The sequence below is a fragment of the Ambystoma mexicanum genome, chromosome 5q (genome assembly GCF_040938575.1).
Source record: "Ambystoma mexicanum isolate Mex_15411 chromosome 5q, UKY_AmexF1_1, whole genome shotgun sequence".
NCBI classification, from domain to species: Eukaryota; Metazoa; Chordata; class Amphibia; order Caudata; family Ambystomatidae; genus Ambystoma; species Ambystoma mexicanum.
The window spans coordinates 189,968,815-189,986,319 of NC_090933.1; the positions used below are offsets into that span (position 1 = coordinate 189,968,815).

The 17,505-nt window shown below is 46.7% G+C and overlaps 1 protein-coding gene across 1 annotated transcript in view; it reads right to left on the bottom strand.

Moving 5' to 3' along the window:
- Positions 1-17,505, bottom strand: part of ELOVL2 (ELOVL fatty acid elongase 2) — a 765,518-nt gene that overhangs the window by 420,210 nt on the left and 327,803 nt on the right. The window contains exon 2 of the mRNA XM_069620714.1: positions 1,629-1,692. Within this exon, the coding sequence (XP_069476815.1) occupies positions 1,629-1,692 (64 nt within the window). The remainder of the gene's footprint in view (positions 1-1,628; positions 1,693-17,505) is intronic.

Sequence of the window (17,505 nt, forward strand, 5' to 3'; positions counted from 1 at the left end):
CACCCAATATGGCATCATGGTGCCAGCCTTAAGTACATCATGAAGCCATTCCGAGGAGTGGGTGGATCATCAGGGAATCCTCCGGGATATCCACCCCTCCATAAGTGGCTTTCTCCCCTTCAGAGCTCAACCGATAAACAGAAGGAAATGAATGTTAGCCTACAAATACGCAGAATTCTCAGATTTAAAGAAACTCACCCGTCTGGCCACAAAATACTGGTGTAGTTGAGGAAAATAATGTTCCAGAAACTTTATCCGCACAATTGCATTCAATTACCAGAGCATAAAACCAATATCACGAAAAGATAGAAACGTATTTCTGTCAGAAAAGAAGCAGAGCAGTTTGTGATTGAAGAAGTGACTAACTCTAACTTACTGCTGACTTATTAAGAGCAAATCATATTGAATAGCCCGCTACAGGTTTAAATCTCGAAGATTAAGTCAGAGTAACTTCTTTCTGAATTCAATAGCCCGCTACAGGTTTAAATCAAGAAGATTAAGCCAGAGTAACTTCTTTCCGAAATGAATAGCCCGCCGCTAATCACGAAGATTAAGTCAGAGTAACCTCTTTCCAAAATTAAAAGCCTGCTACAGGTTTAAATCTCGAAGATTAAGTCAGAGTAACTTCTTTCTGAATTGAATAGACAGCTACAGGTTTAAATCAAGAAGATTAAGGCAGAATAACTTCTTTACGAAATTAATAGCCTACTACAGGTTTAAATCACAAAGATTAAGTCAGAGTAACTTCTTTCCAAATTGAATAGCCCGCTACAGGATTAAATTAAGAAGATTAAGTCAGAGTAACTTCTTTCCGGAATTGAATATCCCGCTACAGGTTTAAATCACAATGATTAAGTCAGAGTAACTTCTTTCCGAATTGAATAGGCCGCTACAGGTTTAAATCAAGAAGATTAAGTCAGAGTAACTTCTTTCCAAATTGAATAGCCCACTACAGGATTAAATCAAGAAGATTAAGTGAGAGTAACTAATTTCCGGAATTAAATATCCCGCTACAGGTTTAAATCACAAAGATTAAGTCAGAGTAACTTCTTTCCGAATTGAATAGCCTGCTACAGGTTTAATCAAGAAGATTAAGTCAGAGTAACTTCTTTCCGAATTGAATAGCCCGCTACAGGTTTAATCACGAAGATTAAGTCAGAGTAACTTCTTTCTGAATTGAATATCCCGCTACAGGTTTAAATCACAAAGATTAAGTCAGAGTAACTTATTATCGAATTGAATAGCCCGCTACAGGTTTAAATCACGAAGAGTAAGTCAGAGTAACTTCTTTCCGAATTGAATAGGTCTAAATCACGGAGATTAAGTCAGAGTAACGTCTTGGTAAATCTGACACCCCCCAAAAAAATCAACAACAACAGTCATATTGTGAATAAGAGGTTGCATTTGGATAATTGAATGTGTCCATGCATGACAATAATCATATACCCAAACACTGCAAACACTTAAACTTGCCCATCTGTACACAACTGATGTGTGCCTTCCAATGGACTGTCCCCAGTCATCAGATCAATAGCAAACATTACAAATAGTGTACTTCTGTGTATGTCCCGGCATCACATCAGCAATGTGCCATTTGTAAGTACTGTAGTTTCAGAACAGAAATGTACCTCGAGGTCCAAACATGTAGTCCACAAAGGTGTTTACTTCATGGTCTAAGGCCCGTATCTGTTCCTACAAGGGGAGAAAGCAAAAGATCACATTAGCATGTGGTATACCATCGCACCAGTTTTGAAAACATGATATCCATTTAAACCCAAACATATTCACAAAAAAAGAATTAACTTAAGTAGCCATAATCAAGTCACAGTATTACAATGCATGCCATTATCATGACTAGGACTTCTGTGGTGATGGGCCATCATTTCAGTTCTTTATAACAGCTATTTTCATGTCATAATATGTCGCTACTTAATTGAAGCAGTGAATATAAATAACCAGAAACTGCAGAGTGGGGAAGTTCTTCAGACGTGTCATTTCATGCTATTTACATGCAGAGTTTCAGTGAACAGCATCCCCTTATGCAGGGATTGGAAAGCAGTGTACGAGTTTGAACCAAACATTGATCCTTTGGAAAACTACTGAAGTGCTTCTTTTTTTTCTCTCTGGATTTTGGAAATACACACGTTTTTTGATTTTTCAGAAGGAGTGCATTACGCAGTGACTATAATCAGCCTCTTGCATATAAATACCTTGAGATACCTATCTGCAATGACAAGTATTTATACGTTTGGTGAGGCACAGAGGCAAGGCAGGGAGGGAGACCCAAATCCGGCAGGGGGAGCCCAGAGACACCACAAACATGAGCCAGATACCGAGAAGCCTGCAACACCCTCAAAAACTCAAGGACTCGCATGTGAAAAAGATCACTGTCTGGCACCAGAGATTCTGCAAAGCTTTGTGGGGCGAGCAGCGCTAGGTTGAGAGGCCTCAGACTCCTAATGTGTTGATGAAAGGCCGCTTTATTCAAGGCCGTTCCACTTTTGCAATTCTCAGACATTGTTTATTCGGTTGTAGAAACAATAATCCTAAAACACAGTTCGTTCAAGTAAAACGCTTAATACTGTCATACACATCATACACCAAAAACTGGCGCTCGATTTACATCTTAGAACTCAATCGAATGTAAACAATAGATGGACTGCATTCAAGATTCTGGTTTTATAGGGATGCAGCGTCAGCTTAAAAAAAAAAGAAATATTTGTTATTTATTTATTTGTTTACAAGTAACCTTTACAAAATGTCATTAACTATTTTGTTGAAATTTAAAAGTTACAAACAATACAAAATTTGAATTAAAATCGCACAGAGTTGTTTAACACAGAGAAAAGAATACAATTATTAGCTTAATGGCACCTGTTGCAGGCAGTGAGGAATTTGATGTAAAATCACGCAAATGTAACAAAACAATATTGGCAAAAAATAAATAAAATGTACATGATAGCTTAGAAAACGGTTAAATTAGATAACTCAGGGTTCACAAAATGGTTCGCAAAAAACTCCAGCTAAGGTAGAACTACAAAACTTTCCTAGAACTGCGAGGACAATAAAATATCAGCGTTGTCTTTACATCCCAGAGTTATGCTCAGAAGATTTATACATCACTGTAAGAAGAAGGATAACTACGAGGACAATAAGATATCAAAATCTTCTTTGCATCCAATAATTATGCGACAGGACTTTACACGTCTCTATAAGATGTAGAACAACAGGTGTCCAAGACATGACCCTTGGGTCATGGAGCATATCCCAACGGAATGTGTCTAGGTACACCCATTCCAAGAGAATTACAGTTTTACTTCTGTTTTACCAGAACATCTAATGCAAATTACTGGGAAAAACATGAAATATTAAAAATATTCAACTATTCCTAAAACTATTTATCCTCGACGTCACAGGTATACCACTTCCAGAGTTGAAGTGCCTGTCGGATAAACTAATGCGGGCCCAGGTTATGCATTCATCTTGCAATAATGAGCAGTGTAGTAGTGGCAGCCTAAGTTGATAGAACCCACTGGATTGCCAAACTGGAATCGGGGTCCTTTTGCGAAATGTAGTATAAAAACAATAAAAGAATGAAAAAACTAAATCACCCAACGTTTCAATATCCATTGGTCGGAAGGGGCAGCTTGTGGTTCAATTCCCGGCACCTGCCATGTCCCAGTTACAGAGTTCAAAGGGAGGAGGCTAAACAGTAGCCGGACCAAGTATGAGCGTTGGAAGGCGCCTTCGCACCACGCAAGATATGGCTCCAGGTTTCTGGGTCATGTAATGACCAGGTGTGCTCTAACCGAGGGTTTGCCAGTTTCCATTGTCCCTGGGAAAAGCTCAGTGGCTGGACCCCGTCCTTCTCCTTACCCTGACCTTCTATCAGGTGTGGGTGCCTATGTCTGTCTAGTTTTAAGTGCGCCCGCCGGGGAAAGAACAGCAGCGAGTACGCGTTGAGACAGACTTGCGTCCATATTTGCTGGAGCTATCTCATGATAATGTAGCAGCCAAAGCACGCTGTGCGCAGAAAGGATGGAGGGTACTCTGCCAGAGAGTACACACTGATCTACAGAATGGATTTCCTCTCAATGTCTGCTGCCGAAAGGCCTCCTTATTCAAGGCAGGTTCGGTTGCGGTTATCCGATGAAAGGAAACACATACGCACGGAGAGTAATTTAAACAGCTTTATTCTCATGCACAACTAAACTGGAACTGGCGCCCTCGCCTCTTACCCATAACTCCCCTCTTCCTCTCACGTCATGAGGGTCCGCCTCTAGGGCAGGCGGACCTGGGGGTTTAACCCTGCAACGGCCGGGAACACCACCCCCGGACAAATATGTCCAAACATCAACACTCTTCAACGAGCCGTACTGGCTTCTTGATGACTCGGCAGGGTCTCTCATCTTGGGCCTCTGACCTCCCTGTGCCCGGCACTTCTATGCTTGGCTCAAGTTCCCCAAACCCACCATCAGGAGGGGTCCATAGATCATCTCTCGGGACCCACGGCTCTGGGGACAAGGGTCTCTCTGGAGCCTCGTGCCTTCTCTCTTTACATAGTGTTTGAACTGCTGGCAGTTCCTCGTGATGGCTTTGTCTTGGTCCTGAGCTGTCATCATCATCCCCTTTATGGCGGTGACCCTCAAAGGGCTTAATGCGAATCGCGAGTCTGTCTTGCGCAGCATTGGTTGTTGTACCAGAACTTCATCGCCTATCTGAAAGTCTTTTGGCGTCGCTCTCCGCCTGGCATCCGTGTCTCGTTTGGTTCTTTCTTTCCCTTCTGCATCTCTTCGGAGCACCTCACTATCCGGAGGCTCCCTGGCTGCCATGTTCCATGGGATGCGGGTTCGTACCTCATAGCGGAACATGAGTTCAGCAGGTGTCCTGTTTGTAGCCTCATGTGGTGTGTTATGATAGTCTCTGAGGAGGCGACATAGCGCTTGATGGGTGTTGACTGATTCAATCTTCGCTCTCTGGATCGTCTTTTTGATCGAAGCCATGAATCGCTCTGCCATCCCATTTGCTTGCGGGTAGCGAGGGGTGATTTTCATATCGTTAAATCCCAAATGCTTCGCCAGTGTTCCGAACTCATGCCTGCAGAATGGGGGTCCATTGTCGGACTTAATTGCTCTGGGAATTCTCCATTCACTGAGTATTTCTTCTAATGCAGCTGCCACTTCGGCAAATGCTGTGGAGTCGAGACTCTTTAGTATTGGGAACCGTGAGTGTTCGTCTATCAGGAGCAAGAGATAGTCACCTGTTTCTGTGGGTCCGTAAAAGTCCATGGCTACTCGTTCCCAAGGGTGGTCAGGTATCTGTGTGTGCTGTAATGGTGCCGGGGCTTCCGCTGGTGACGTGCATTGGCAGGCATGGCAGTTGCTAACCCATTCATCGACTGCGGCATCTAGGAACGGAACCCAGACATGACATCTTATTTGTTTCTTGGTGTTTTCGGCCCCCTTGTGTCCCTCATGTGCAGTACGGACAACCTCATTCCTTAGGGTGGCTAGGATGACGATCCTGCATCCTCTGAGTAGGATGTTGTTGTCTTTTACCACTAGTTCACTGTGTACTCTGGCCAGTCTTTCGATTTCTTGTTTGCTCACCCCCGGGTGGGCCAGCATTGCTCTCCTGTAGTCTCTCCACTTGCTGGTTGTCGTGAGGCTGATCGCAAGTGCGGTTGTGGGGTCTGCAGCGGACGCGGCCGCAACCGTCTTGAGTGATAAGGTCGGCGGCAGCGAGTTCAACGCAATGTATTGCACGTATGCGACAGTCTCCTTTGAGCGTGATCGGGGCCCCGACCAGGTGCCATGACAAATAGTCGGCAGGATTTAAGTCGCCTCCGGGTCGGTGAATAATGTCATAGTCATACTCCTGGAGGCGTATGCCCCACCGCTCGATCCTTGGGGGCATCTTGGTGTGAGTGTTGCCGAACAAGGAGAGAAGGGCCTGATGATCCGTGATTAAGGTGAATTTTTTTCCAATGAGAAAGTTGTGAAAGTGCTCACATGCCCAGGCAGCAGCCAGACTTTCTTTTTCTACCTGGGAATATGCCATTTCCGGGGTTGACAGTGCCATACTTGCATACGCAACCACGTGTCTGGGGTTCACATCCGCGCCACTTGTTTGGGCCAGTATGGCCCCTAGGCCAACAGGGCTTGCGTCCACGATCACTTCTGTGTGCCACAACGGGTTGAAATAAGCAAGGCAGTGTGCTTCAGTGAGGGCCTGCTTGATTTCCATGAAGGAGCTCCGACAAAGCCTTTGGGGCCTTGTCTGTCTGATGTTGCAGTGATGGTGTCACCAGCTTTTACATGGATTTCGATCAGCCCTAAACGGGACGCTGTGTGGTAGCTGAGTAGGCATCGACTCCTAGTAAGTGAGCGGATGACATGGATGGTGGTGTCTACTTGACGCCCGTTCAGGAGGAGGCGGCGTGTAAAGTCTCCAATTGTCTGTAGGGGTGTGGCGGCTTCCCATTGGAAAATGTGTGACATTGACGGCTCTAGCGTCGGTGGGTTTGCCATCTTGGCGTAGTCCTGTTCGCCCATGATGTTTACAGTGGCGCCAGAATCCACCATGAACAGGAATAGGTTGTTATCCATCTTGATGGGGATTTTGGGGGCCTCTCTGGCTTCCTCGTTGTCAAATATTAGGTTGACGTATTCATCCTGATTGTGCGGGTCTTGGTATGCGCCATAGGCGATTGCCGTAACGTCCTGGTGGTATCCCTTGTCCCCAAATTCTTCCGGTGGATTGTCATATTCATCTGTTAGGTAACGAGGTTGGTCTGAGTGTTTGGGTGTGTTTGTATACTCATAGCCTTGGTACTCATCGATGGCTCTGACGAACCGCCGTAGGTTCTGCTGGTAGTATCTTGGCTGTCTATATTGTGGGGACGGAGGCGGAAATGGTGTCCTGGTGGGTGCTTGTGGGCGTGTTGGAGTGAATGGTATCCCTTCTCTGCACACTGAGTGAAAGTGTCCTTCCCTTCCACAGTTTGTGCATCGTTGTGATAGAGCTGGGCATGACCCCGAATGTGGGAATGGCATTCCGCAATGGTAGCACTGCCTCTGCTGACGCGGGACTCGTGGAATGTGCGGTCTATATGCCTGCTGTCCTCTGTCACCCTGGCGGGGTGACTGGATGGCTGCTATGAGTTCAGTAGTGTCTTGCTTGGGATTGCCGGTGCCGCCCATGGAGGCTGCTTGGGGGGCTCACTTTGGGAATGGTGAGTGGTTTTACCAGTAGTTGCTTTTTGAGGGCGGGCGAGAGACAGCCCTCAATGACTCTGAGTTGTATTGCTTCTTCGAGTGAAAATGCGTCAAATTGGCAGTGGGCTCCCTTTACTCTTAGGCGGGTAATGAATTCATCCACTGTCTCCTGTAGTTTTTGTGTACACTGGTTGAACAGATATCTTTCGTAATCCCTATTTACTTCAATAATGAGGAGTTTGTCCAGTGCCTTGATAAGTTTGGCAAAGTTGTTTTGTTCAGCTGCGGGGATTGTCTTTACTATGGTTTTGATTTCGCCCCCCACCAGGTTGAGGAAAATGTCTCTGATGTTGGGAGAATCGCCGTCCCCCGATCCTCTTACGAAGTGCTGGAAATCCTCCATCCATTCGGTCCATCTGGGCCCCTTTGTGGCCTGAGGGGTCATCGTGAACGGTGGCGGCAACCGTAGTTGAATCAACTTCGTTGCGCGGGCCGGCTGGGGTGATGCCGGGTTGCTCATCTTACAAGTTGGCTGGACTCTTATGCGACACACAGGTGGTAATGCGCTGGTGGCTGCGCTCAGGGTGCACTACTGGAGCCCCGGAATACTGGTGGGCACAGGATATGCTAGACCAAACCAGGCGAGGCGTGTCCTGGCGTGGAGTGTGGTGCAGCACCCTGGGTGTGGGCTGGGTCCACTCACCGGTGCATGTGGCTTGTGATAGCTTTGACGAGTTGCCAAGCCGTATCCCAGGGCAAGCGTCGGTGTCTCTTGCGGTGTCCACAGCAGAGGGGTGAGCACCCTTTGTAGAATCTGTGTGCTTGCACCAGATGGCTAAAGCACGTTCATCCAGGTCCACGACATGCTCCCTGGCAACTGTAATACGTGAAGGAGGGGAAGGTGGGGCCGGCAGATTGCCTGGGCCCACGCTGGTGCCTCTGTTAGACTGCCTGCGACCCTGTGTATCGCGTGTGTAGGCTGAGGAGGGAGGAGACCTGGCAGGGTGCCACCCGTCGTGGAGCAGGCAATCAGAGTTCTCTGCTTCGTGCAGGGAGAAGGAGATGCAGCAGACTGCTGAAGAAGGCAAACTCCGCCCACGCGTGACGGCGTGTGTCTGTAGGCCCCAGGGAGGAGGAGGGAGTTCGCCGATTGCCGGAGGAGGAATCCCATCACTCGTGGCCGCGGGCAGGAGGAGGATGTCAGCGGATTGCCGAAGGAGGAGTCCCGTCTCTCGGGGCTGCAAGCAGGAGGAGGAGATGCGGCGGATGGCCGAAGGAGGACTCCGGCGTATACTGGATGGTCCTCGTCGCCAATTTTGCGGTTATCTGATGAAAGGAAACGCATACGCACGGAGAGTAATTTAAACAGCTTTATTCTAATGCACAACTAAACTGGAACTGGCGCCCTCGCCTCTTACCCATAACTCCACTCTTCCTCTCACGTCATGAGGGTCCGCCTCTAGGGCAGGCGGACCCGGGGGTTTAACCCTGCAAGGGCCGGGAACAGGTTCACTTTCACAATAACACATTAAACGCTTCAACTCCCTTTCTCGCTGGCCCTTTCTGTTCTCGCCCACTTTCTTCTGCCCTCTTCTTTTTGTCTGCCCCCTTTCTGCCTTCCCTGTTGGTTTCCCACAGCGTCGTCTCTCTTTGTGCTTTTGCCATTGGCTAAGGTCTCCCTCCCTTCTCTGCTTTCTTTTTTCCAGCCTGCTTGCCCTCTCTAGGAAGCTTGTACTGCTGTGAAAAGGGCACAGAAAGAGAGAGAGCCAGAAAGAGAGAGAGAGATAAAGAGAGAGAGAGAGAGAGAGAGAGAGAGGGGGGACAGAGAGAGGATAGAGATGAATGACACGTGTCACACTTCAACTTTAAGCTGAGGGGCTCAGACCATTACGTTCCTATTTTTAATGTGCACATTATCAAATGGTATAAACACTTGTTATTGCATGCAGAGGTTATATGTCGTTATGCCTAATTCATTTTTTGCCAAATGTACAAAATCAATGGGGAAATAATTAAGGAACGATGTGCAGAGCAAGAGGCTGATACAGGGTCAGACTTCATCATAAAATTGTGCCGGGCACTAATGAAAAGGTGGCCCACAGTTGCAATTGGCTATTCAGTCCTTTTGAGACACTATTTGAATAGTAACCCAGGGGGAGTTTTTTGATAAAGGTTGATGCATTTAGAGAATATTTATTCAGCAACACAGGTCCAATCTACCAGCATTTTGTGTTTTTGGTTCGGCCATGGGCCTATTGCCCGATAGGCAAGTCCGCGCCTGGGCAGAGATTGATTTCTAAGTGATGAGCCCTGGGAACACACCAAGCGCCCGAATAAATGGAATTGTTTGCATGGTTCAAAGTGACTTTGCACTGCCGACACAAACCGTGATTCATGGAACTGTGCAAAGTATGTTTTTGCAGTGCAAAGTTAGTGCAACGTCATTTTTGCAGTACACAATGAACCTTGCACTGCAAAAAAATCCATGAAACGGGCCCTCAATGTCCAATACACTGCCCCACAAATAGCTTAGAAAGATCTATGCTGCGCTCGTCAGAAGTGTGTTGGAATGCTAGTGCAGAATGTAGGTTTTTTGTAAAGGTAGTCATTCCTTTTCTTTCTTTGGGGCAAAACATTTACCACATCCATTTATTTATTTTATGCCATTCCTGGTTAGATGCCATTTTGAACTTTGTCCAAACATAAACCAGTGCCAACCGGAGGCGAGCGAGTATGTGCGCTTTCGTCCCCCCCCCCCCTCTTGCTCTCTCTTCCCAGCACTGCTTTCTCGCTGGGCTAGTTAGGAGGAGAATCCGCCCATTAGCAGAAGCCAATCAGGGCAAAGAAATCCCACCACCTTCCCGAGCTCCACCCCCTTGCTGGCGTGTTCCATAGGAAACCCAGCTTCGCCTCAAGGGTGCGACCCAAAAAGGCTGAAACATGTCTGCGTTGCTCGTGTCTCTTTGCAGAGGGACCTGGTCTGGCCCTTTGGGCTGGACTGCTCCCATTGGTGGAAGTATCTGTCTGATTTGCACATGGCTGGTCCTCTTCTGCAATGGCAAAGACGTGTTAAAAAAATGTTGGTGTGGAACGTTGCCCAATGGCACAGCCAGAGGTGAAAATGAATTCAAAACCTTTCATGCATCCCCCTTTGTGGTTATAGTTTGTCTCCCTGTGTGAGAGAGCGTACGCCAAGACTTGGGTCTCTTGTTCTCTGAGCCAAAGGAAGCCAGGCTGCACCTCACTGATAGACCTGTGTGGGGTTTCTTGCGTTTCCATGCAGAGGGGACCTGGCGTCACAGTTTGGGCTGGGCTTCTTCAGTCGGTGGCAGAGAATGATCGATTTTCATATGGTTGGTCCCTTCTACAATGGCACAAATGGGTTAAAAATCGGTAGTGTGGAAGGCTGTCCAGAGTACCACCAGTGGTAAAACGTATTTAAAAACGATCCACCCATCATATTTGGTGTTCCTAGTGATGAATTACCAACAACAGGCTGCTAAGCAGAGAACTTGCCAGTAAAAGAGACCCTGAAAGTGGTTCCATGTGTTCAAATCGTGGCAAAAATGGCAGTTTACACAAAAAATCGCGGCAAAGAGGCCGTGGTTTTGCCGCCGCCATCCATGTAAAGGAAGCGGGGGACACACCCACAACCCCTGCTCCCCTTAAATGGTATAATGGGGTACACCTTAACCATGTCAAACCACAGCATTTTTGCCGTGATTTTTTGTAAAGGTGACATTTTTGCTGCAATTTTATTACTGCATACCCATGAAAATGACACAAAAAAGTATGACGCACTCCCAGAATCTTAGGCCATTAGCACAAATTGTCTTTAATGCAGATTTTTTTTCTCCATTTTCAGCATTAGGAAAAACAGAACAAATGTCTTCTGGAAACCCATTTCATACGTGGTTGCGGCAGAGTGATTGGGTGGAGCTAACGGTGGAGCCATGGAAGGAAAGTGACATGCTTGTAAATAGTGTGAAACAAACACAAAGCTTACATTTCATTTCTTCACATGGGACTTGAAGCATGCCCAAACCACTTAATAAATGAACCTGGTAATAGATAAATCGCTATAGCAACATGTTGGGCCAAAGGAGTATGATTGTAGCTTCATTTATCCTTACTGAATGTAAGCCTACAGTTACCAGCATGCAAAGTAATGTACGCCTAAATATATCTCCTCTGGGTTTCACAACTGTACAGTCATGATTTTAAGAACACAATGAACATGACCAATACAACCACCTGTGTGTAATAATTGTTTCATACAGTATGCAGCCTTATGCACCCATCCCATTTCTAATATTCCTATTGGACAAGCCACTCAAGACTATTGTGAGAACCTGAGGGTATGCTCACTCCTAAACCCCCTGAATGGTCTGTGCAGGTGGACAGGGAAAGGCCATTGAACTTGGATCCCGACCCTGGGGGTGGAGAAGCGAAGGAGGATCACTTGGGTGGAGGGTCATCGGGGATTGGGAGTGGGGTACCCACAGGTGAGAGATGGTATCCCCCTTTCCCAATTAGTGACCCTATTAATGCTCAACCTAACCCTTCCCCAACCATTATGAAAGACTGGGTACTTGGTACTGGGACGAGGAAGAGGAGACTGAGAGTAATAAACACTATACCATCACATTACCAATTTGGTACTAGGATGAAGAAGATGCCTGCACCGAATCAGGCATGTCCCTTAAATCATGGTCTGGTAAACCTAAGTGAGGAAACACACCTGCAACCTATTAATTGGTTGCAGTTGTGTAAAATGTGGGTCAAACAAGAGAGCAACAGAGAGGCTGAGAGGGAGAGACCAGCAGAGGACCCCTTATTGTGTGGAGGCAGCCGTGGTGGGACTGGAGCAGAAGCCAGGTCACTGACAGAGAACCAAGGAACGAAAAGGTGAAATTAAACATAATGGAAGTAAACTGAATAGCAAACTGAATGAAATCTTGAAGTTAAATATATTGAATGCTGAATACGCCAAAAATGTTCTGAACTTTTATGAGTGAATGCAATGCGGCAAGGCCACAGACTGGCAAGAGATGTGTGACACATGATGGCAGATTCAAGAGGTTGATGAGGAGAAGCCAAATAAGTGTACACTTGCACATGAAGCCAAGAGGCCAACAAAGTGAAATTAAGTTAAAGCGACTTGGTACACAGGGGCAGGAGCTGAAGAACCTGTGTGACCTGAGAATCAAGGGATCCTGGTTGCACGACCTGTGATGGGTGGACCGTGTGGTCTGACAACTGCACCTAGACCAGTGAGCCCTGAATGAGGAGAACTCATAAGCCATGTGAGTGAACTTGGGAAGCCACCGAGAAGGAGGGTCAGGTGTACCTCGAATTAAGTTATACTTTTGAAAAGACTGAAATAAACCTGGCGAAGTCAAAGTCTCGGGGAAGGGAGCTCCGAGACTTGAGGAACTAAACCTGTTGTCTTGAGGATGAAGCCTCAAGAGCCCTTTTGCTTTGTGAACTGTGTTGCTTGGGGAAGGCAACCCCAAGAACCATTTCAACTGTTGTTACCTTGAACGTGAGAACGGTAATCTTGAGACTTTTTGTGGAACGTTTTTGCACTTGAGCAAGGGGAACTGAAAATAAGCTGTGAGCTGGAAGAAGCTCAGAACGTTATGTTGAGCACTGTTTATTTTGTTAGTAACATCCCCACATATTGGTTAGCTTTAGATGTGAGGGCAAGACTAGGGTTTAGACACAGACAGACCTTTAAATTGTACTCTTTGACTCAGGCTTTGCTTAATTTTGATCAGGTAGGGAAATCCCACCTTAGTATAGGGCAAGCTAGGCCTTCTACCATCCTGACATTTAACGTAATAAATATCTTTTGTTTGAACTTTGTGTCTGTTTTCTGTGTCTTACTTCATGATGCCTTCACGCTACCCATTCACTGCTGTGCCTGTAGCCATTAAATGTGAACCCCTTTCTTTTTTTAAATGCTGTGCTGAAGCAATGGGAAAGGTTACAAGGGCATCTCTGAGCGCAGGGTACAGCTGATCACTGTAGTGTTATTTTACGGCAGCCGAGCGTGGGTGTTTGGTCCCCTGGAGTCATGTAGGCATTTTTTACTGGAATCCAGATCCTGGAAAATCCAACACAATTACTGTACTGATTTTGCCATATTTATGTACTGAACATGTTACGTGAACTTCTGTGTTTTATGCCAATGATAAGAATATATACATATGTGTGTGTGTGTGTATATATATATATTTATTTTTTTAAGCATCATTTTAGACTTTATTTCCCTCATCCTACTTGTCTACCCCTTTCTAGATCTCTCCCTTCCTCTCATTCCCCTCAAAATAAGGGAGAGAGAAACCTGCGGAAGGCTATAGCTGGTAGAGAGAGTGTACATAAGTGAGGGATAGCGCTGGGCAGAAACGGGGGCCGTGAGAAGAGAGAGTGCAGGGAGTAGAGAACTGAGCTGGAGGAGAGGATAATGGCAGGAGGGTAAGGACTGCACGTGGGACACAGAGACTGAAAGCGAGCGTGTTGGGTCAGACTGGAGCATAACATTGTCTCACACGCCACTGAAAGGTGTCCCGAAGTTGCGAATGGCAAGTTATTCCTTTACTAACAGACTGTTTGAGTAGTACCCAAGGGGAAGTCTTTTGGTAAAATGTGTTGCAAACAGTGCATTTTCAAGAGTATCTATTCAGCAACACAGGTCAAAATCACCAGCCACACAGTGAATTACCTCATCAGACTGGCCCACTTTGACCAAATAAACTGGCCCTCACTAGCATGCTGTACCTGCACTTCGGGCTTAGTACTAGTGGCCTACAGGCCAGTCCGAGCCTGAAGATGAAGGCAAAACTTAGGGCCTGATTCACAGAGCGTTTTCCTATGGGATTGCGCCATTATAAAATGCTTCTGTGCATCAGGCCCCTAGAGTGTGCACGGATCAGAGCGGGAGCATGCAGGCTGGAGAGAATGCAGGGGTGCCGGCAGTGCCCAGGATAAGATTTTGAGGTGGATGTGTTTTATTCCCTATTTTTTAAAGTTGGACAGTAACATTATTTTTTAAAGAGTAAAAAAGTATGTCTTATTCCCAACGACAGTATATTATAAGTGATTAAAATGTTTTCGTAATAAATGTGTTTTTGCTCCTAGTTATTCGTGCACATAAAAAATACATGTTTACTTTTTCACAGCAGGCAGTAATAATAGTAGAGTTTCTTTGTGGTCATTATGTACTACTGGGTCCAAACACATTCACTGACGTGTAGGTAAAAGGGGGGACGTCCAATGTGTTTGCTTGCTATTTTTCATTGGGAGTACTTTAACTCCCTAAGTACTTTAACTCCCTATTTTTCTTTTTTGGGGGTATTCGTTCATTTGTAGGGAGCAAACATGGCAGCTACACCCCTTATCTGTAGGGCTGGGTGCTGGGGATCAAGAGGGAATGCAGGCGGGGCAAATGAAGGTGGCAGTGTGACCTGGGAAATGCAAGGGCTGTAGGGAAAAGCGGTGAGCCTGTGCAGGGGCCTCTAGAGAGACGGGCCAAGAGCAGACAGAAAGCTGATGGCAATGCGGTGTATGTGCGGTTAATTACCTTGCAGGTTAGTGAAGCTCGTGGCAATACTGCGTCTTTCAGCCATTGCCTGGTGGCACTGCCACAACAACTTTAGGAGACGATACAGATCTGTCATCTGGTACACTGCCCGTTTGATTGAATCTGAATTATAAAATGTTGACTACCCATTATGCCCAGCAGGTGGCGCCAACACCACAATCTCTATTATGTGTCCAGCACATTTATTTATTAAGAAGATTTTAAGCTGATGAGCGGCTGGAGTGGTTTCTCTTTCTTGAGAAAACACACGGCCAGGACGCAGAGCATGGCGGAGGGTGCGGTGGGGGCATGTTCCTAAGTGGGGCGGCATATAAAGGGGATGTATTCCCCTCTCCGCTTTCCAGAGGGGGGTGGGGAGGTGAAGGGGGTGCATGGCTAATGGATTTAGGACTTTTCTTTTCAGAGTAGGAAAACAGTCAGGGCACGCATCTCAAAGAATTGTTGGGGCCGAATGTGTGGACACTTTGAATGCCACACGTCTACCTGGGCCATTTTCTCAAAGGTTCCTGATTCACAACGGGGACTTGCAAGGAGTGGTAGTGACTGGCTGGGGTTGTGCCTATTCCAAACACTCAAGCAGGCATTCAGCAACTAAACCCATCACGGGTGGAGCAATGGGGTCAGAACCCCGCCCACGTGGGTTCCGTGCACACATTTGCAGGGAGGGACCTCGAAAGGCCCCTCCCTGAAAATGCAGGGGGACATTTACTAAAGAACTGGCTTGGAGGCTGTGAGGGTCAGTATCACTCTCACATGTTTGCGAGCAGTTCTCACTTCGCAAGTCCATTCCTCAATGAAGTGAGGAGGGCCTGACTTTTGGGTACAAGAGACCCATAGCTAGCCCCTTTATGCATGCGTACATAGGGAGCTTGGCGGGTGAATTAGCTGATTACAAGGGGGGTGACACCCACCAAAAGTGTGTGAGTTGAGAGGTATGGCTTAAGGGGTAAGGAGGGCTCTGTTCTCGACACAACGGAAGGCACTGGCTTACCTATCCCTCAACCCCAGTGCTGGAAATGGAAAACATTTACTTTGGGAACCCCTTCCTCCTGGCGGGGTGTGGGATTAGGGGGAGGTGGTGGGGCCATGGAGCGTGGCCTCACACCAGGTCATGCAGCACAGTGGGTCTCAGTATAAGTTGGGTGGTGCGGTAAAATGTGGCAGTAATACCGTATAGCACTGTATGATATGATATGATAGTTTATTTAAATAGCGGCTATACACAATGTCTTTCACCGCCCAACTAGGAGATTGGGGGTAAGGTGGAGGAAAACCCTCCAGTAAGAAGCTGGAGGTATTTCCTCCACCTATCGCCCGAAATAGTCCAATTCGAGAGTACTACCGCCGGTGGAATACCTAACCTCCCCTTTCTCGTCACATCCACTTCCTCTTCCTTCCCCGGCCCTGCCCTTGCCCCTAACGATGTGAATGGCCTTCCAAGACACTACAGCCTCCGACCCATTTAAAGCACAAGTTCTCATTATCCCATTTCTTCAATGAGTCTGTGGGGACGGGTACTTGCCCATTGCGGTCTTTCCATTCAATCTCCTTCCAGTCCCTGGGATCTCTCTTCTTGTGGCTCCCTGGCTTCACTCTCTGATTCTTTACGTCACCTTGGTATCTGATTCATGAGGTTCTGCATCACCGTCACTCTGATACCTCTTCACCCAGTCATTGCTCAACATTTTCTTGAAATGTAACAAGTTCCAGGTCACTTGGCGCCTGCCATTCTCTGCGGTCACCATGGATCCCTTCTTCTGAACGACCATCAATGGGTCTGTTTGCGTGTTTTGGATTGACGATCGATCATCACGTCATCTACCACCAGGTCAGGATCCCTTGATTGTCGTTTGGTATCTGCATAGGACTTCATCTTCTCTTTAGCCTGTTCGCCTCGATCCCTCATCTCATCTTCCTGGTAAGCCCGCTTGAGCTTCAGGAGGTGGGGTATCCCGGTCCTTATGTTACAGCCAAACATTTCTTCTGAGGGAAACTTCCCCCTCATACTATGAGGTCTATTTCTATAGTCCGTTAGCAGTTGATATTATAACTGTTCAAATGGTTTGTTGGTCAGGTGGGCAATCTGTAGACCCCAAGTTCCCCATAATTCTTTATACAACCCTGTTGGCCGGGGGCCACAATGGGGTCACTCGGCGATTCCTAAATCCTATGTATTCTGCAAAATTTCTGAAGTCTTGGCTGGTGAACAAGGGTAGGTTGTCCAGTTCGACCACCCAGGAAATGCCATATGCTGTGAACATCCTGTCCAAGGCCGGGACGACATTGTGAGCCACAGTGGATATCACTATGTGTGCCTCCAGGAATCGTGAGTATTCATCCATGGCGACCAGTATGTACTGTCCCCCATCCATTGGGCCAAAGAAGTCAATAGCCACTTCTTCTCACACCCTCTTAGGCACTTGTGTCATCTAAAGGTTTTGACATGTTTGGGGTGTTATGACACAGCAGGTGGGGCACCTCTCTAACATTTCTTCCACTTGCCTGTCTATCTGCGGTAACCACACTTCTTGTCGCAATAACCGTTAGGTTGACACAATGCCCTGATGTCTTTCATGTGCTAAATCAATCACCTGGCATCTCAAAGTGGCTGGGATGAAGAGTTTTGTTCCTTTTAATAGTAGTCCATCTTCTGATAGCGAGAGTTCTTCTTTTACCAACACT